Source organism: Rhinolophus sinicus, chromosome 3, assembly GCF_057876585.1.
Source record: "Rhinolophus sinicus isolate RSI-liver-muscle chromosome 3, RSI-T2T, whole genome shotgun sequence".
NCBI lineage: Eukaryota > Metazoa > Chordata > Mammalia > Chiroptera > Rhinolophidae > Rhinolophus > Rhinolophus sinicus.
In genome coordinates this window covers 46,149,912-46,171,470 of record NC_142503.1, presented here as the reverse complement: position 1 = coordinate 46,171,470, position 21,559 = coordinate 46,149,912, and the positions used below count along the sequence as shown (strand labels likewise).

The window sequence follows — 21,559 nt, the reverse complement described above, 5'->3', positions numbered from 1 at the left end:
AAACTACTATTCTTCCCTTAGTACTAGCAGTATTCAAATGAAATTGCTTTAAAAAAACTCAAACAGACCATTATCTCTTCCATTTTTTAAATGAGCAGCATCATATTAACCAAGAAGCTAAATACTCACCTACTGGAGGTTTTAAGTTACAGCAATGCAGTGTTTCTTTGATACTTATTTATCAGAGCGTTTCATGCAATCGTACATAACTTTTATAGTTTCAAATTTAAATAAGCCTACACTACACTAAAAGAGCTTACTTACCAAATTAAGTAATTTTGCTGATTATTAACAAAAGAACTAACTTCTTTGGTCTTAAAATAACAGAAATAAATAGGTTATTTATGGTCAGGAGAACGAATGTTGCCTTTATTAGGTCCAATAAGAATTCTCCATTTGTCCAGTTTAGGGCACTACAGAAAACACACGTAGCAGAAGTTTTGTTTCTTTTAACCTTTTCTGTCTCTAAAACCGTAGGAGCAATAGGAACGCTACACCGGCAAACTCTGTAAAGACTTGGATAATTGAACACAGTCTTGAGCCAAAGATTTAAAAAGAAAATCTCATTTGGGAGCCAGGAAGCTTGCAACAGGTGTTCCCAGGAGCAGCCCAGGGGTGAGGCCTGAGACTCCCCACTTCTAGGTCTCCATCCTTTTTAGGACAAGGGGCCTGGAAGTAACCCCACGCCCAACACCGCGGCAGTTCAAACCCCGCGCCAGCTCCTCCCCATTTCTGGCAGGACGCAGGGCGGGCGAGCTCCGCCGCCTCACACAGCGCCCTCCAGCCGGCCTCTCGCTCAGTCTGCAGGCCCCACTGCGCCGGGCGCTTTGTGTGGGCCGGAGCATCGGGGGTCCACGCCGGCGCCCAAGCAGCTCCCGCCTGCACGCTCTCCGCCCCTTCGCAGGTCAGCGGCGGGCGGGGACGTGGCGGCCCGGCCGACGCACATGTCGCGATCGCGGGCGGCGGCCCGGAACCCCAGCCTCCCGTGGGCCGGAAGCCGGCGGCGGCGGCGGCGCCCCAGACCCGGGCACGAGGGCCGCGTGCGCCAGGAAGCCCGGCAGGGGTAGCGGCGGTGGCGGGCCGGCCTCTCCCGCCGGCGGCCGGAGGGCGGAGGGATCCGGGTAGCGAGAGGGGGGAGGGGCGGAGGGAGCCTCCCGGCCGCTGGGAGCGGGCCCCGAGCGGGGCGAGCTGCGCGGGCGGCGGCGAGGCCTCGGAAAGGATACTTGTTGCACGGTTCTCTGGATGGTGGTGTCTGGGGACTGAGACTCCTTCAGCAGCTGCAGGATTTGCTGAAGCCCTTGCTCGTCAGGTTTCCACTCATACTCCATCTTGGTTTGCTGCAAATAAAGCCAGACACAGGAAGAGACGGAGCAAATGTTACTCCCCGTGCACAGGCCCGAGGGCTTCCCACGCCGAGCAACCCCCTTCTTCCCGCCCGAACGACCCCTGTGCTCCTCAGACGCCTTTGACCTGCCTGGGGCGCCCCGAAGGGAGTCTCGGACCGCGAAACCCGAGGGAACTGATCCTAGCAGTTCGGCCGCCAATGTCTGCTGCTGCCGCCGCGGCCGCCAAGCGCAAGGAGCCGACCAGACTGAGTCACCGCGAATTTGCAATCTGGCCCCTAGATCCGCTCACGGGAGCCCCCAGGGTCCTAATGCCACGCAGTTTCTCCAACCCAATCTAACTCGAGTTCCGTCCAGATTATTACTGATTTAAGAGCTTATCAAAAGCCAAATCCTTATCAAAACCCCTTCGAAACACCTGAAGAGATCTGATTTTGGTTATCAGTCGTTTTGTTAACATGGTGAATAATGAAGAATGACTGAAATAGGGAATAAAGCCTGATAATTCCCTACAGCTCAACAATAGTTGGAGGAAATACAAATGTTTACATTTCAATTTTATATATAAAGCACTAAGTACTAATATTTAGTCTAAAATATTAAAGATGCATTGCAATCACAACCCACACCTCGATAAACACTAGATATTGCATTTACATCTGCAGAACTTGATTTAAAAATGCATTCTTTCATAAACTCCAACTTTTGAATTTACTAAGTGAAATAAATTCCATCTGAAATAACCACGTTTCACAACTAAGGGCTTTGGGCTACAAGAAAATAAAAATAATGTAATTTACAATTGGATAGTATTTAATTCTATTAAAGTGTTTTCACATATATTTTCTCATTTGATTCTCACTCCAACTTGGGGAGTTATTATTTGATCATGGGACAACTATGAGACAAAAAGATCTGGGTAGATTACAATTAATCAGTGAAGATTAGGAGAATATAGGTTTAAGCTATTAGGAGTTGCTTCTGCTGCAATCAATTGAAACATATCAACGGCAGTTTCACTAAAACTAAATGCTTAAAAACAAAACTTAAGTATCAAATATGAATTATTTGTAAAAACCAAAATGAGTTTGCTGAAGGAGAGTGGTTTTTGTATGGCCCTACTACTACATGATGGTTTGACAGCTGAAATTAGTCCCTTTCTAGTAAGAGTCCCTTCCTAGTAGAGATTTAAAAAAAATTACCTGACCTTACTGCACCTTTCTAGTTAGCATTGTTTTTATATCTTTTTCTTTTAACCTTTTCCTCTCTCCTTCTTTATCCTTATTTTCTGCTTAATATCTTGTAATCCAGCTTCACTCACCACCTTCTACGGGCTTCCTAAACAAACCAAACCCCAAATATGTTAAAAAAAAGAAAAAGGATCATTTGGACACATCAGTAATACTGTAGTGTTTTTATTCCAGTCTTCATTCCGTGTGTTTATATTATATACATTATATTTCATAATAATGGGATTATCTTTTTTCTTGCTCAACTTTATATATTAAATGTATTTTTAAAAACATAATAGCATTCTACTGCATTGCTGTGCCATAATTTTAATAAACTTTTAATTGGTATAATATATACACAAACCTGTACAAAATCAAAAGCATACAACTAGAGTAGATTTTTAGAAACTGAACACACCTGTGTAACCAATGTCCACATCAAGCTATATTATCTGTACCAAGGTTTCTCTTGTACGCATTCTGTCACCAACCCACCCCAAAGTGATCTCTATTATAATTTCTATTATAGAGCCCTACCCTTTTCTTTTTACTTCAAAATTCATTTTTTTACTTTTAAAATTATAAAAACGATATTATCACAAATCAAACATGGCCTTACGAGGAAACTTAATTCAGTCCTTCCTCCAAGCTTGCCTCCCTGAATCAGTTCATCAGTTTGATGTGAATCCTTTCATACCTTTCTCTATTCTCAAACATAAATATAGTTCTGTGTTTTTTTTAAGGATCACACTACACATAATATAGAAAGACCATCATTCCCAGCCAATGCATATAGATTTAACTCACTTTTTAATAGATCACATTGGTCTTTAGAATCGAAAGAACATAATTTGTTCAACCATTTACTGATTGGCTTCCAGGTTGTTTCTACTTTTTTGCCATTATGAACATACCAAAAAATACTCCTGTACTAATGTCCCTACACAGTAGTAGCAACCCAGTGGGATTAGGCCAAAAGTATGTGTATTCAAAAATTTTGAGTTATTATCAGATTACTTTCCAAAAATAGTTATGTAATTCACACCAACAATATGAATGTTTCCCATATCTCCGCCAGCACGTTCTTTAAAATTTTTGTGAATATAATGGGTGAATCAATTTCTCCTGATACTGCAGTGAATGGGGGGTAGGGGGGAAACTGAAAGTCTGAGGCTTAGTTATGAGTTGGAGTTGCTACATGCACGTCACACCTGTTGAGATGACATTTGGATAGTTTACTTAACTCCTTAGCTGCCCATCTGAACAAGAAACTAAAGCCAGGGGCCAAAAGCCAGAAGTCTGAAAGGCATCATCACATCCATCCCGAGGATAACTGTCGCATAACATCATTACCAACAAGCCTTCTTTATCCTTGCATTCAAATAAACAGAATTCTTCTTCTTTTCAAACAGCTTAGTATTAAGTATTTAATTTGATCAGCCTATGATTATGGCATAGGGAAAACTGAGCTAAACCCCTCCTCCTACCTTACTGAAGTTATCTGGAACAAAAGGCTCTCAAAAATATTTGATTGGTAATTGCTTGATAAGAGATCTCAGGCCACTTTGAATTTCTATATCACATTTATATTGTGGAATACAATATAAAATTTAGCATTTTAAACATTTAAATTGTACAGTTCAGTGGCATTAAGTACATTCTCATTGTTGTACAACCACCATCAACTCTATCTCCAGAATTTACCCCATTTCAATAGCCATTAAAATTAGGAAGAATTTATCTTAGGGTAGCCAGAGAGGTCACAGGGTTATTTCAATAACATCTGAAGTACTTCAAGCTAATAAAGCACACCAGAATTATGAGGTAGAAATAATTTATTTAAATAGTAAAAATGACATCTATATGAATTAATAGAATATCAACATTAATACTGAATTTTTAAAAAATAGTCACTATTCTTTATGCATGTTCAAGACAGATCAAAATGTTCCCAAAAAAGGGGAAGCAGTACTTCAAATTTTTCTTTTAGAAGACATAAGTCATGCTGATTGGTCCATGACATTCAATGGTGCGTGCCTTCCCCCCACCAAAGGCATTTCAATAAGCAAAGACAGTTATTTGAACTATCTAGACAGAAGATGGCACCAGAATAAAAAGTATCCTGCAAGAGGTAAGTTACTGTAAGATACCATCTGGGGTCTTTAGAAGACTAAAACTTAATCAAGAGTTCCAAACTGATAAGAATTTTAATTTATATAAAACTTTGAAGTTGCTAGAGTTGAGGATGATGTGCGGGAAAGAAGCCAGACTGGTTAATAAAAGTAAAAATATCTAGTGTCTCCCCTGCTGAAGGGGCTGTAAAATATAGTTTAAAAAGCAGGCAGGTGGACTGGACTCAACCAACCTAAATATAAATCCTAGTTCTTCCACTTAGTAGTGGTGAGAACACGAACAAGTTACTTAATCTCAGCTCCCCAACTATAAAATGAGAATATACCAGCTCTATAATAGGATTATAGGTGCCTGCTTGGCATACAGTATGATTTGAAATACAGTTTTAATTGTTACATCAATGGTTTTCTACAGTCTGCAAGATAAAATCTAACTTCTTTTCCTGGATGAGGCTCTTCATGATCTGGTCCATTACCTCCAGGGACAGCTTTCTCTCTTACGAATCAACCTCCCACTTTACGCGTCAGTAGTAATACCAACTGCAGCTTTTATACCTCTCAGCCTTTGAATAGGGATTTCCTGCCTGGAATGCCCTCTTTGAATTTGACCATTTGGCAAACTCCTTCTCACTCTTCAGAGTTATGCTCATCTATTCAATTTCCAACTATATTATTAAGAGTCTTCCTTGGTGCTGTGGTTGATACTGGATACTATTTCTCTTCTGCGACATTATTCCAGGACCTCCCCACAAGACTTATGTTTTTTTCATTACAGATCTATAGTTTATAGCTATTCCCATTTTAGAAACTGTCACACTGTATTATAATTATTTCCAGGTCTGTCTTAGCAATAGATTATGTGTTCCTTGAGAGCAAGGACTTTCTGCCTTCTTTGCCTACCAGAGTCTGATTCAATAAATAGTTGTTGAATAAATATGACTGTTGTTGCCATTAATTCAACTGAGTAAATATTAAGTTGAACAACTCAACTACCAGGTGCTCAGTGAGCACTGAAAATTCAAAGTTAAGTACCGTGTATGTATCCCTGAAAATAAGAACTAGCTGGACAATCAACTCTAATGTGTCTTTTGGAGCAAAAATTAATATAAGACCTGGTATTATATTATACCCAGTCTTACATTATAGTAAAATAAGACTGGGTTTTACATTAATTTTTGCTCCAAAAGACGCATTAGAGCTGATTGTCCAGCTAGGTCTTATTTTCGGGGAAACATGGTAACAACAAATAATCTGAAAAAGAAATAAAGAACACATCACATTTACACTTTCATCAAGAAGAGGACAATACTTAGGAATAAATTTAACCATGGATGTGAAAGGGCTCTACTCCGAAAACTGTAAGACACTGATGAAGAAGACAAACAAATGGAAAGCTATTCCATGTTCACAGATTGGAAGAATTAATATTATTACAATGTTCATACTACTCAAAAACATCCAGAGATAATGCAATCCCTATCAAGATTCCAATGTCATTTTTTTTTACAGAAAAGCAAAAACAATTCTAGAATCCACATGGAATCACAAAAGACACTGAATAGCCAAAGCAATCCTGAGAGAGAAGAACAAAAACAGAGGCATCACGCTTCTTGATTTCAAACTATATTACAAAGCCATAACAATCAAAACAATATGATACTGGCAGACAAAAAAGATACATAGACCAATGAAACGTAATTGAGAGCCAAGAAATAAATCCATGCATATACAGTCAACTAATATTTGACAAAGGAGCCAAGAATACTCAATGGGGAAAAATTTATTTATCTTCAATAAATGGTGCTGAGAAAACTGGATATTTGCATGCAAAAGAATGAAACTGGACCCCTATCTTACACCACTCAAAAATGAACTTGAAATAAATTGAAGCTTGAATTAAGACCTGAGACCAGAAAATTCCTAGAAGAAAACACAGAGAAAAAGCTCCTCCACATTGGTTTTGGCAGTGATTTCATGGATATGATACTCAAAGCACAAACAATAAAAGTATAATTAACAAGTAGGATTCTATAGAACTAAAAAAGCTTCTGTACAACAAAGGAAACCATCAACAAAATGAGAAGGCAATCTACGAATGGGAGAAAATTTTGCAAACCACATATCTGATAAGGGGTTAATATCCAAATATATAAAGAATTTATACAACTCAGCAAAAAAAAAACAAAAAAAAAACACCACAAAAAAACAAAAAACAAACAAACAATCCAAGTAACCTGATTTAAAAAATAGGCAAAGGACCAGAATAGATATTTTTTCCAAGGAAGATACTCAAATGACCAATAGGTACATGAAAAGGGCCTCAATACCACCAATCACAAGTGAAATGCAAATCAAAACCACTGTGAAATAGCAAATCAAAACCACCGTGAAATAACACCTCAAACCTGTTAGAATGGCTATCATCAAAAAGAACAGATATAACAAGTGCTGGCGAGGATGTGGAGAAAAGGAAACACTTGTGCACTGTTGGTGGGAATATAAATTGGCGCAGCCACTATGGAAAACAGGATGGAGGTTCCTCAAAAAATTAAAAACAGAACTACTATACAATCCAGCAATTCCACTCTGGGTATATCTTGGAAGGAAATAAAATCACTATGTCAGAGATATCTGCACCCTCATGATCACTGCAGTATTATTTACAATAGTCAAGGCATGGAAACAATGTATATGTCTATCAACAAATGAATGGATAAGGAAAATGTGGTATACAAATACAACGGAATATTATTCAGCAATAAAAAAGGAAATCCTGCTCTTGTGACATGGATGAACCTTGAGGGCATTATATTAAGTGAAATAAGTCAGACAGAGAAAGACAATATTGTATGATCTCACTTATATGAGGAATCAAAAATAAATAATTAATGAATAAATGAATAAATAAATAAATAAAAACCCAATAAGCAAAACCCAAACTCATAGAAACAGAGAACAGATTGGTGTTTGCCAGGGGCAGGGGGTTGGGGGGAATGGGTGAAAGTGGTCAAAGGGCACAGACTTCTAGTTATAAGATGAATGAGTTCTAGGGATGTAATGTACAGCATGTGACTATAGTTAACAATACTGTATTATATATTTGAAAGTTGCTTTAAGAGAGTAAATCTTAAAAGTGCTCACACCCTCCAAATTAAAAACAAAATGTGTAACTATGTGAAATGATGGATATGTTAACTAACCTTGTTTTGGTCATCACTTCACAATACCTATATATATCTTAAACTTACATAATGTCATATGTCAATTATATCTCAATAAAGGTGAAAAGTATTTTAAAAAGAAAAAAAGAGTTTTACTACTACTTCTCAAAAAAAAAAAAAAAAAAAGTTGGGTTGCAATGTATGTCTTCCTATTCCTGGTCTAATTTTCTTCTACTCCAAACTACCTCTTTAATTCACAGATCAATTAAGAGAGTAGCTTTTCTTAAAGTAACATTGTTCTCCACTTTGATTATTTAATGATGGTTTATGTGTGGACATACATGCAAGATGGAGACAAATCTATATGCTCTCTAGCAAGATTATGATAGCTCTTGGTAAACTACTGGTTTTGAATGATTAAAAATGTAGCAGTACCAGGCAAGCTACTGATTATAGCTGCACTTACTAACTACACTTAAGGATCTGGTGAAAAAAGCTATGGTGCAAACAGCCAAATATTTTCCTGTGCAACACATCTGAAATTATAAAATCAATAAAGGGTATGAGTCACTATCTTAGAATCTACTTGGCATGTTTATAAAGTGAGCCCCTGTAAAGTTGACAAGGGGCTAAGATAATTTTTTTGAAAAATTAGATAACACATGGAGACAGCCATTATAGATCATTTTTGTGACCACAAGTATATTGTTTCATTGCAGTTAGATTGTTCCTAAAATTCTGGAGTGTGAGGGCCCTAGGAATTTCTAATTTCATGTCCCAAATTATCCTTGATTGTTCAAGTATAATGTGTTGATTCAGTATTTCACATTTTCAAGTGTAAAAAGAAACAGAAACATAGCACTATGTTCACGGGCCAGGGCTGAATTTGAAAAGGGTCAGAGTAGTTTAGACAGAATACAAAGAGGGTAAATGGTAAGTGGTCAGTAGGCTGATTATCATTAGCTTTTAGCTAATCTTTCCTTTGTTCTTTGAAATCTCCCTCACACATTCAGATTTCAGTTGTGGGAAGACAGACACAGAAGAAAAAAACTTACAAAAGAAAATCAATTTTTACAATTTTAGATCCTGAGCTGAATATTGGTGTACACGATTTATTGTTGATAAGCAGGAAGATAGAATAGAGGAAGTATGGGTTCCAAAGTTATCCATAGATGGGTTCAAATCCCACTTCTCTCAATTTATTTTTCAGGACAGTGACTGAGCCACAGTTCAGTCATCTGTGAAATGGGGTTGATGAGAAGATTAAATCAGAATATAAAGTGCTGCAATAGTAGGTACTTAATGTTCACACCCTTTGAATTTCACCTACCACCCATTGAAATTATCATTAACACCTAGATTTACTGATGGCGTTTTGTATCATCAGACAGAGTTAAGATGAAGACTACTTAAATTATTTTTGTATGATCAAAAACTATGCAACAAAATGGGCTGTTTGAGCTGTTGTTTAAGTGAGGTAATATTCTAAAGAAATAGAAAAATGAAAAAAAATGTAGGTATTGGAGAACTAAGAGGAACAAAGAATCAGAAATCAAGTGGTAAATATTAAAACAGACATGAATGTAATCAGTCTGTAGAAATGTTTTAAGTGTGAAAACTAAGTAGTTGATTGGGGGTAATACTCATAGTATGAAGAAGATAGGAAAAGAATACAAAATAAATTCTATATAGTCCACAAATGGAAAAAAAATAGCGGGAAACAGTGTCCTATGACAGATAGTACTATACAACTAACAGTTTATTTCGTACAACAATAACAACAGCACATATTCTGTGAGTGTTCAAGTCTGTTTTTCTATTACTGTGACAAAGGAACAAGACTCAACTAAGATCGAGGCATAACAAAATTAATGAATATATAAAACCTCGAATGAAATGTGAGATGGTAAGGAAACGTGAGATTACATTGCACACAAAGGATAACACTATCTACCATACACACCAAGAAAGTGTTCAGTTTATAAGAATATATCTTTAACATTGAATCTTGGGTTAAAAAGCTTATTGTCCTCTTACAAATAGAAATGAGTTATCATGTCTTATCACCTTCTATCCCATCCCATGAAATTGGAATTGATCAACTTAAACTTTAACTCAAATTAGAGAATAGCAGTCATAACATCTTGTCTTCAGAATGAAAATAGAATTAGACACTATCTATCCAATCCTCTTATTTAAAATAAATGGCGAAATAAAGACCTAGAAATCAACACTATAAATTAATGAAAGGGAAGAATTTGATTTCTAGTTTTCAAAGCAGCTAGAATATCCCATTTTATATTATGAGGTTCTTTCCCCCCACCCTAGTTTTTTGTATAGTGCACTGATTTTCTGACAGGTATATAGCAGTAAACCCAAAGGCCTTTTCTAAAGGGAACTGGGTAGCCTACAGCCCATGTTTAAGCGATGGGTCTAATGGCAAGGTTGATGCTTTGTGAGTCCATTTCCTAAACGCAATTATTAAACCAGAATTGGGTACATGACTTTCCATATAATGAATTATGACACAAAATGATTAGATAAATCAATTGGATTTCCTTTCTTGGAAACATGATCAGGACGTACTATGATCATTTACCATTTACCAGTTCTTAAAGCAGAAGCTAAAAAGTCATGATGTGGTAGGCAGGCAGCCATCATTAGATTCCAAGTGCAAGCAAAATTATAAAGGGGCAGAAATTCTAAACAAAAAGAGAGGAGAATGGGCCAGTACAGAGAGAAGCAAGGAAGCTTTGAGCAAGATGACATGGTCCATCAGAGTGTTAGTAACTGTTCCTGGGAGCTGCTTTGCTTCTTGATGGCTATTTCCACAAATTACTTAACCTATCCCTTTCTCTTAAGGCAATCTAAATGAGTTGTTCTTCCTTGGAACCAAAAAAGCTTAATCAGAACAGAAATACTAAATAAATATTTAAATATATAATCACATGATTATGTATATATTTTAACAAACTATTCCCAAAATGTGTGGAAGGAATTGAACATTTTTGGGAGTTGTCTAGGAACTGTGGGATGGTACAATGAAGGCTGATGGCTATCATAGCAATCAATTTCCTTAAACACCAGAGTAAATTTGAGAGCTGACATGAAAGTCTCTGAGAGGTACTGAGTATAATGAATATACCCAGATGGGTGAAGAGTAAACTGAGTAGGAAGAATAGAGAAAATCCCAGAATAAAGCCAGCTGCCAGTTCAGGGCATGCATCCTCTTTACAGACAACGGAATTCCTTACCCATCTACTTCTACCCTCCTCCCCCTTCCCATGCCTTTTCCAAGTTATGCTATTTTGGTGCTGAGCATTGGCAATCACTACCCCTGCTGCCATCACCGGAAAAAAAAACCCCAAACCCAAAACCTCACACAATATTCATTTTATTAACACTTTATACCAGTGGGAAATGTAGGAACACTAGCAATTTATCCTCACTATGATGCCAGCTTTCAGGTAATATTTGTTTCCCAAGACTTAGTCCACATCTCAAAGGACCTACAACATTTCTTATCATGCATTTCCAGGGGGCACCACTATTTACAAATCTGGTGGACAAACATATGCTTTATTTGAAGAAATATAAAAGGGAGCTCCTAGTACATTATGACAATATGAAGTTAGGTGATACAAGAGCTAATACAGTAATTACTTATCTGGAAATCTAATTTAGAACTAGTAGATAGTACATGAAAAAAATGCACAAGAGGAAATACAACAGTAAATGAAGTAACGTTTTCAGACTAATTAGCAAAGATAATTTTATAACAATAATATCTGATACTGCTAAAGATATGATGAATCAACTTGAACAAATTACTGACAGAATATAAACTAACACAACCTATTGGAAATCAGCTCAGCAATCTATATCAAGAGCCATATACATTTCTATACCCTTTGTCCTCATGATTACACTTCTGAGACTGTATCCTAAGAATTCTAAATACAGAAAAGAAAGTATTATTTTCAAAGATTTTATCCCAGGTTATTGCTAATACAACAATAAACATATGGGTAAATAACACAACATTCAACTGTTAGGCTATTATACAGCCATTAAAACAGATGGCTAATTTCGGTTATGACATGGAAAATGTTTATGATTAGAAAGTAAAAAAAAAAAGGATTAAAAGTTGTATATAGAAAACAATTACAGATAAGAAAAAATATGTATAAGACAGAATTATTAAATGAAAAAAAATAGAAGGAAATAATGAAAAGCTAGCAATGTATTAGAGTGTTAAGATAATGGGTCCTTTTTTCTGTTCTCCTTAAAAATGTTTCAATATTGTAGTTATGTTACCTTTACAAGGAAAAAAATATAAAATACTCCAACAGTATAATTGTTTGAAGTCATAAATAGGGCAAAACAAAAGAACTCAAAGAAGAATTCACTATATTATGGTACAATGCTTGCTATTCACAGTGTCATAAACAAACTTAAATTACACCTTTTTTTTTTTTTTTTACTTTTTAAGAAGGTATGAAATATAGATTTTTGGTGAAAATTCTTACAGGTACTTAAAGGGTTAAGTTTTAGTTGTAGAAAATTGATGTACTTTTGCTCAGATTATGCCATTAAAATGAGTAGACACAATATTAATATTGAAAATTAAAAAAATATCTTTATAGTAATTGAAAAAAACTGATTCAAAGCAGAAGAATTATACCAGAAAAGTTATTTTATAATCCGATAAACTTAGTCTCAGAGAAATGCTGTCTTAATAATTAGAGAACAGAAGTTTCACTTTTGCTTTAAAAAAAAAGGGAATTATTATAGATTCTACACTTGTGACTAGTTTTTTTATTATGATTCTAATACTTTATATGTATGAAAATAATTTTTGATAATGTTATAATATCAAATTAATGTTAAGACTTATTTAAATGTTTAAATGAAATACTAAAGATATACAAATACAGTAAGACTACAAAATTTAGAACAGGAATACCACAATTTTCTTTAATATAAAAATATTTTAAGCATCTCTCACCAACTTCCTAATGTTTCAAAACAGTTTTGCATCATTCCAGAAATATCATTAAGAAAAAAAAAAATCAATAAAAGCTCAATTAAATCATATGCTGAACTAGAAGGAAAAAAAAATCTCATAAAAAAGGTAAAAGCCAACAGCAAATTAAGATGAATTTTAGCTTAGAAAAGAGGGTCTACAATTCTTCTATAATGGTTCTTAAGACTTCTGTAGTAACAAGTTCTATAGATTCTCTCAATAATCATACCTATAAATATTTTAAACAAAAATTATTAATGTATAAGAGAATTCCGACTGTAGAACTGAGCATACCACAAATAATTTAAATTTGTCATTTAGCATATACCGAACTGAAAAAGATTAGAGTTCTAGTACTTTTCATTTTGCTAATCAATCATTTGTGTCATATACTATTTTAGTTTTTAAGAAAATAATTCATAAATCATTTAAGTAATTTAAAATTAAGACATTTAGAAAATAGTAAATGGAAACTGTTTAAGATGAAAAATTATATTAAAATTGTCACTGGATTCTTAATATATTTTTCTGCCTAACGAAACTAATATAATAGCTAAGAAGAGATGGAAAGAAAATATATGCTTACGCATTATCTTAACTTGAGACTAATGGTATAGTTCCGTGTGCCTATTTAGTCTATGAGGTACACTCATAATTTGTAGACATAAGAGTTTAATGAACTGCCTCAAAAGCACACACTATTTCCATTACACTAAGCTGATTCTTAGAAAGGAAAATAAATTCACTATAAAGTAAATTTTCCTAAATTATTTTCCTAAAGTAGGGCTGGAGATACAGAAAGCAAACCTTTGTCTTAAGTCACATGGTATATTTCAATTAAAAAAACTTTCATATAGCAAATAATCCATATTACAAGCAGTTAATAAAATATAGTCTCCAGTCAACTTTCATTATACATTCTTATAGGAGTAGCGTGCATATTCTAGAATAAACTCTAGAAATTAAATCAATAAGCAAACATTTATTAAGTACTTGTATCTGCAAAATTTTATAGCTGGAAACTACAAATACAATAAAAGTCTGGAATGAGAGGGATGAACTAGGAAATCTCTAAGATTTCTTTACCTTATTAAACAATTGGCTAGGTATTTGATGAACGTGACTTAAAAGCATCTGAGATGTATACGAGTTTATAATACCCAGAGCTATAAAATGACAATCTTACCTGAAATCATAATTTTGTCCTGGCTGATCAATTTAAGCTCTACTAGAATCTCAATGGAGTGTGACTATGTAGATTGTTTTATAAATACAAATTAAATAAAAATTGTCTGCTGTGTACCTGATCAGCAAGTACCAACCCCAAAACAAAAGCCTTTAGCCCACTAGGATGTCAAGTTATAGTAAAGCCAGGATTTTTATTAGAACCTTTTCATTTTTAGGCCTCAAACGTTTCTTTAAGCTTCCCCATCAAATACCTAAATTAAATCTTAAACTACTATACCGGTCTCTTGATTCTGAGCTTACAAGACTCCAGAAAAACCTCCTACCTGTTTTCAGTTTCTCTACCGTTTCATTCTTGACTTATGGAGGAGGGGGACGGGTGTCAGGCCAGAGAAAGGACACTGTCAGGGGAGGCGACGCAGACACTTGAACTCACAGCCACAGCCTTTCTGGAGCTAAACAAGCCCAGTGTAACTTCATAGGACGTTAGGACAAACTGCCTCTGACCATGCGTCTTTAAGTCTTCTGTGCCATAAAGAGCCAAAATAACATCATCAAACAAGGAGTGTCAGAGATCTGGGGCTCTCGTCCCTGCACCAAGAATAGCTAGCTGGGCAATCCTGCACAAATCATTTACACTTATTTGGTTCATTTCCTCATCTGTAAAGCTACTAAAGACCATCCTTTCAGCTTCTAAAAGTAAAACATTTAGTTGACTATAAATAATGCATCTGGTCAAATTCCACATATAAAAGCCAGCCTTACTTCTTTTCTTTATACTTGCTACTGAAATTCTCCAAGCCTTCAGGGTAACTTGTCTTCAACTCCATTGTTCCAGTGTAGTTCTGGGACTACTAAATTACCTGAGTGAAAGCTACATGTCACTTGATTCCCTCAGCAAATACTTGCGCTCCTGTGAAAGGAAGGGCACCGTACTGGGCTGGCTCAGGTCACTTCTTACAGAAGTCACGCTCAACATTAAGAACAATCGTTAATTGAAAATGGTTCAAGAAAACTTTTCATCATAACTTGGGTTTCTACTGAACAGAAGTTTTTACCCATTATACCCTAAAAACTGTGTTTAACAGAACACTGTGTAAAACATTGTTTTTAACTAAAAATTTATTAGAGAATTCTAATTCCTGCTCTGTGGTTTCAACAGTTCACTGTCTAACGCTCTTTTCCTAAATTAAGTCTCATACTATTTTCTAATAAAGGTTTGACAAGCAGCATTTTATGAAATGAAACATACTTTGTGAAACAGATCAGGAACCTTCATACCATGTTCATGTACGTACTACCATCTAAACTCTACCACAGAAGAATAAACCCAAGTATTTTATTTAACCTTCTAAACAATCAACATCAATAACTCTGAAAACATCATTTATGCAAAAGTCTGGTAAATTTTACATATAAAGTTTAAATATCTTCACTTGTCTTGCTCTTCCTTCTGTCCTAATGCTCATCAGGGTGATATATTAAACCCTGATCTATCATTACAAAGAGTTATAATGTAGATCTAGAAATTTAAAATTATCCTTTTGATATACGGATCACTGCCTCTTATCTACATACTGGGCGTGCCAAAAAATTGTGTACACATGACTTGTATTCATCTTTTGTTATCAGCATATATCGAATATTACAATTTTAATACAGTTTTTTCCTTCCTTAAAATGTGTATACTTTTTTTTTGGCACCCTCTGTATTTGACTTATTCGTCCACTTCAAACAAGGAATATCAGATTTTTCCATGCACTACATGGGTGGCTCTGTAGTACAGCACTTAAGAGTACACACCCGGAGTTCCTCTGCTTGACTTTGAGTTCTTGTTCTGCCACTTAATATTAGTCATGGAAAGATTAATTAACCTATGATCTATAAAATGAAATAATAGTACCTCTGTCTCTTGGGGTTGTTATGAGGATAAAATGGCAAAGAGTCCATTAAAATAAACTTTCTCTGTCTAAAAAGACAACAACTAAATGTAATATAAAACTCGGGACTGGATCATATACAGGAGAAAAAAATGTTATGAAGGATGTAACTGGTACAAGTGACAAAACTGTAATACAGACTGAAAAACTACATTTCCTGAATTTGATACCAGTGTTATTTCAGGAAAGAATATCCTGGCTCTTAAGACATATAGGTCATAAGACATTAAGGGGTAAAGGGGAAAATGTATGGGACCTACTATCAAATGATCAAAAAAATATTTGTGTGGGGCCGGCCCGGTGGCTCAGGCGGTTAGAGCTCCATGCTCCTAACTCTGAAGGCTGCCGGTTCGATTCCCACATGGGCCAGTGGGCTCTCAACCACAAGGTTGCCAGTTCAATTCCTCGAGTCCCGCAAGGGATGGCGGGCTCTGCCCCCTGCAACTAAGCAACTAAGATTGAACACAGCACCTTGAGCTGAGCTGCCATTGAGCTCCCGGATGGCTCAGTTGGTTGGAGCGTGGGCTCTCAACCACGAGGTTGCCAGTTCACCACGAGGTTGCCAGTTCGATTCCTCGAATCCCACAAGGGATGGTGGGCAGCGCACCCTACAACTAGTAATGGCAACTGGACCTGGAGCTGAGCTGCGCCCTCCACAACTAAGATTGAAAGGACAACAACTTGACTTGGAAAAAAGTCCTGGAAGTACACACTGTTCCCCAATAAAGTCCTGTTCCCCTTCCCCAATAAAATCTTTATATGTGTGTATGTGTGTGTGTGTGTTAGTGGGAAGAATGTGGCAAAATGTCAAAAATCGGTGAAACCGGTAGTGTTTATGGGATTTCTCCGAATTATTCTCACAACTTTTCTCTAAGTTTAAAAATACTTAAAATACCTTTCAAAACCAGCTTTGACTCCATTCGCCTTCCACTACTACTCAATTTCTCCACTCACCTGCATTCACAGACAAATTTGAAAGTTGTGTACAGTCACCATCTCCCCTTCTTTTCCCTACTCCATTGAGACTGAGATTTCCTTATTGGTCTCAACCTAATTTCACCATAGCGCTGAACACAGGCAACCACTGTTTCACCTCTCCGCCCGTGGCATCACATCTCCCTGGTTTGCCTTTTATTTCACTTGCTACTCTTCGTCAGTCTCCTTTGCTGGTTCTCCCACCCCTAAATATCCTAGGCCCTTTTCTTTTCTCTATCTACATGATCTCATCCAGTCTCTGCCATGAAAGAGCACCCTGAATTCCAGACTTAAGTATCCAACATCTTACAAGACATATCTATATCTACTTGTTTGTTAAATGGGTATCTCAGTCTTTGTTGCTAAAACAGAACTCTTCATTCTTTTCCCAGCACATTCAAATCTGCTTCTCCTCCAGCTGCCCAACATCACTAAATACTATTATATCAATATATTATATCAAGCTGAACTAATACTAAATACTAAGGGGTCATCCTTGATTTCGCTTATATCTCACATCTAAACTATCAGCCAGTAATTGTCAAAATTTAACTTTAAAATATACCCTCTGACCACTTCTTACCTTCTCCACTGTCCAGATGCATGTTCTACAAGAGCATGGTCTATGGCACTAGGTTTCCTTGCTTTCTCTTTTGTTCTTTTACAGCCCATTTTCTGAGACAAAGCAGCATAAATGACCATATTAAAGCTTCAGTGAAACCACGTCTTCTCGCTGTCCAAACCTTCCAATGGTTTCTCATCACACCTCATATCCTTACCGCAGCCTACACACAAAGTTGCACCTCATCTGGGCTCCTGCCTCTCTCTGAACTACTCTCCTAGCAGTCTCTGCGCCCTTTTTCACTATGTTCCACTCAGGGTTTTTTTGTACTTCCCTGATAATGTTATGCTTGGTCCCACCTCAGAGTCTTTACTTTTGCATACTCTTTTTTCAAATATTCTTATTATTCACTCCTTCTCCTCATGCAGACTGCTGGTCAAATACGACATTTATGAAAGATAATGTTCTCTCCCCTCTCTTCCCCCATTATTTTCTATTTCCTCTCATTGCTTTAGTTAGTACCTTTTTCTTGATTTCCCCTTTCTTCATTAAAAAAAAAAAAATCTTTAAAGGAAAAATGAATACGTGACTGTTTCTCATTATATGAAAAATGTAAATACAGATGAAATTCAAGTTCCCTTCAAGTACATCTCCTCATCTTGGGCCCCTCCCTGGAGGTACTCCAATATCCATTTGATGCATATTCTTATAGAGCTGTCCTTTGCACATTTAAATACGTGTTTCCGTAGAAATAAAAAAGGCTTTATTTCTGTTCTATGAAAACTCATTCAAAATATGTCTTCGCTTTCCTACCCATTACGTATAGCTCTATTTCATTACTAACTGCAGTATGGTTTATCATGAACACTTAACCTACGTGTAGTTCCAATTTTGCACCATTACAAGTAATTCATTCATTTAAGAAATATTTACTGAGTGCCTATTATATTCTACGCACTGTTTTAGTTGCTGCAGATACAGCAAAAAATAAAATTAAGATCTTTGCCCTCTCGGGAACTTACATTCTTGTAGGAGGAGAAAGACAATAGAACACATAATGCAAATTTTTTCTGCATAGGGCCAGACAGTAAATATTCTAGGCTTTGCAGATCACATATGTCTGTTGTATGTTCTTTGTTTTTGTGTTACAACCCTTTAGAAATGTAAAATCCATTCTTAGTTCATAGGCTGTACAAAAGCAGGCCACAGGGCAACGGGGCTGTAGATTGCTGACCCTGATATAGTGTGTTAGAAGGCGGTATGTGCTTTGCAAAAAATAAAGAATCCAGGATAAAGAGGATGGGAGAAAGTAGGATGCATTATTAAGTAGGGGGTTAGAGGAGGTGAAATCTGAGCAAAGACCTGGAGGTAAGACCAGTGAGCCAAGTAGGTATTTGGGAGAACATTCCAGACAGCTGAACTAGCTAAAGCAAAGGCCCTGAAGGGGGAACATGTCTGATATATTTATGATATAACAAGGCCAGTGAGCATGAGGTCAGGAAGGTGAAGTGAAAGGGAAGTGTGTTGAAAAGATTATGTAGAGCTTTGCAGGCCACTGTAAGGACTAGATTTTGTGTGTGTGAGAATGGTGCAGACAAAGGCTGGATTGGAAGTGGGTTTAATAGAGCATGAGAGGAGAAAACTTGGCAATAGCAATGGAGACAACTCTTTCGAGGAATAATGCTACAAAAGGAAACAAAAAACCCCACAAAAAAACCAAAACACAAACAAACAAAAAACAAAGGGGGGAAATAGGTGGTAAAAAGTGGGTCTTTTTTTCTTTGTTTTTTTTTTAAAGATGGGAGAAATAATAGCTGATAGAAATAATCCAATAAAGAAAAAAATTGATGTGAAAGGAGAGAAGCTGAAGTGATGTCACGGAGCAGATGGGAGAGGATGGGATCTAGTACAAAAGCAGACACAGGAACATGAACACTTAATCTAAGGTAACAAGCAGAAAAATAGCACATATTGGCACAGATGCTGGTAGGCACATGGGGTGGAGGGAGTCTCGAAATTTTCTGATTGCTTCAATATTCTTAGCAAAGTAGGAACCAAGATCATGAGCTGAAAATGAAGACGAGAAGAGATGTTGCAGGTTTGAAGAAACAAAGGTATGAAATAGTCATTTAGGAGAGTGGGGAAGTGAACAGACTAGGAAAATAAAGTATAATCAACAGGCAGCATTAAGGACCCACTTGAGGTACATGGTCGTGGGTAGTTGTGTGTTTTCTTCTAGCCACACTAAGTTACAGAGGGGCAGGTGCAAAGAAAGCAGAGAGTTGGTTTAACTACTAGGACTGTGGATCTACCAAGGAAGCAAAGAGCAAGGGAGCGGATCCAAAGCAGTGATTCAAATGATTAACCATTGAATTTAAGCTGAGTAAGAAAGGGAATCAAAACATCAAGAGGTGATTGGCTGGGAAATAGTACCGTGTTTCCCCCAAAACAAGACCTAGCCAGACTATGAGCTCTATGCATCTAATGGAGCAAACATTAATATAAGACCCGGTCTTTCTTATAAGACCAGGTCCAATATAGTATAATATAATATAATACAATACAATACAATACAATACAATACCAGGTCTTATATTAATTTTTGCTCCAAAAGACACGTTAGAGTTGATGGTCCGGCTAGGTCTTATTTTTGGGGAAACATAGGTAATAGGATCATTGGATTGGAGGTTCCACTGGCGTAAAAAGATGGCTGGGGTTGAAACACTAACTAGGAAGAGTGAGCTACAAAAATAGGAAGTAGGGTCACATAGTAAAATACATGAAATGGCAACTATGGAGGGACTGCAGTTATTGACAACGCAAGAGGGTATCACGATGGAGTGAGTGACTGAGAGACAGGGTAGATAGGAAAAGCACTGGAGAAAAGGTCTAGGACACGAGTCAGGGTACTGGAAAGATCAGTTATGTTCACTCTTCAATTTCTTTATTTTTTTTTATTTTTTTTTACTCTTCAATTTCAAGATTGAGGTGGTATTACAGAGACGGGGCAGTGAGCATGGAGCTAAAATAACTGAGAAATGAGTACTAAGGACTTGGAGGTTAGTAGTTGATAGTAATCATGAGGGTTAGTGGATTACATAATCTGATGAAATAACCCCAAAGTGAGGATTTTTAGGAAGAAGATGTTTAGGGAGAAGGGAGAATAGTCTGAAAGCAGCAAAAAGATGCAGACACCTTTGTTACTTATTAGAACAGTAATAAGGAGAGCTATGGAAAAGAACAACAACATCCAAACTGTACAATGTAAAAAATCAGGTTTCCATAAGAGCAAGAAAACGAAGGGAATTTTTTTTTCTTTATTTAGAAGTTTATTATTCTGTGGATTTTGATATACCATCTATCAGTCTTCCTGAAACTTCCGTACAGCGTGAAGGGAACGTTTAAGTATAGGCTGAGACTGGGTTTTGCAGATGATGGACTGTGAATTCCAGCAGGCACAGCAAAAGAATATGAAGAGTTGGGAAGGGGCTTAAAAAAAGCAGACAAATATAGACCCTTTCACGAACTGGAGAGCAGGAGATGAAAGGTGACCTGGAAGTCTGGAGGTTCTGTTGCTACTGACAGACATATTGTATATATAACTGACTCCTGATATACCCGTATGTTTCTCTAAGAAATAGATTGCTGTGCTGATTTATTCAATGTATGAATTTCCCTACAAACTTGACAATACACTTTTTCACTTTTGCCAATATGATGGGTAAAAAAATATTCAGTTTTACTTTGCATTTCCCTATTGATGGGGTAGAACATTATTTCATACTTACTGGCTAACTGCATTTCCTCTTCTGTGAATCTACCCATTTAAAAACCTGAGTTCTTTTCTTATTGCTTTATAGTGCTTAAAAATAATCGATTTTTCTATTTTATTTTGCTCTTAATGAGTCACACAAATCAATGTTGTAAATTTCTCCTTTCACATTTCTCAATGGTTGGTGCTAGGGCAACACAGGCTCAGTTGGTTATCTCTTCCTCAAATCCT

General features: G+C 36.6%; 1 protein-coding gene across 3 annotated transcripts in view; it reads right to left on the bottom strand.

The window, feature by feature from the left end:
• TNPO1 (transportin 1) overlaps positions 1-21,559 on the bottom strand; it is a 78,356-nt gene that overhangs the window by 51,527 nt on the left and 5,270 nt on the right. The window contains exons 1-2 of one of the 3 annotated variants that reach the window (XM_019728093.3): positions 1,475-1,620; positions 1,224-1,337 (exon numbers count right to left, since the gene is read on the bottom strand). In XM_019728093.3, the coding sequence (XP_019583652.1) occupies positions 1,224-1,328 (105 nt within the window). In that variant the 5' untranslated portion in view covers positions 1,329-1,337; positions 1,475-1,620. Of the gene's footprint in view, positions 1-1,223; positions 1,338-1,470; positions 1,621-21,559 lie in introns of those variants that run through there. The other 2 variants (XM_074328842.2, XM_019728092.3) reach the window with 2 other exon arrangements.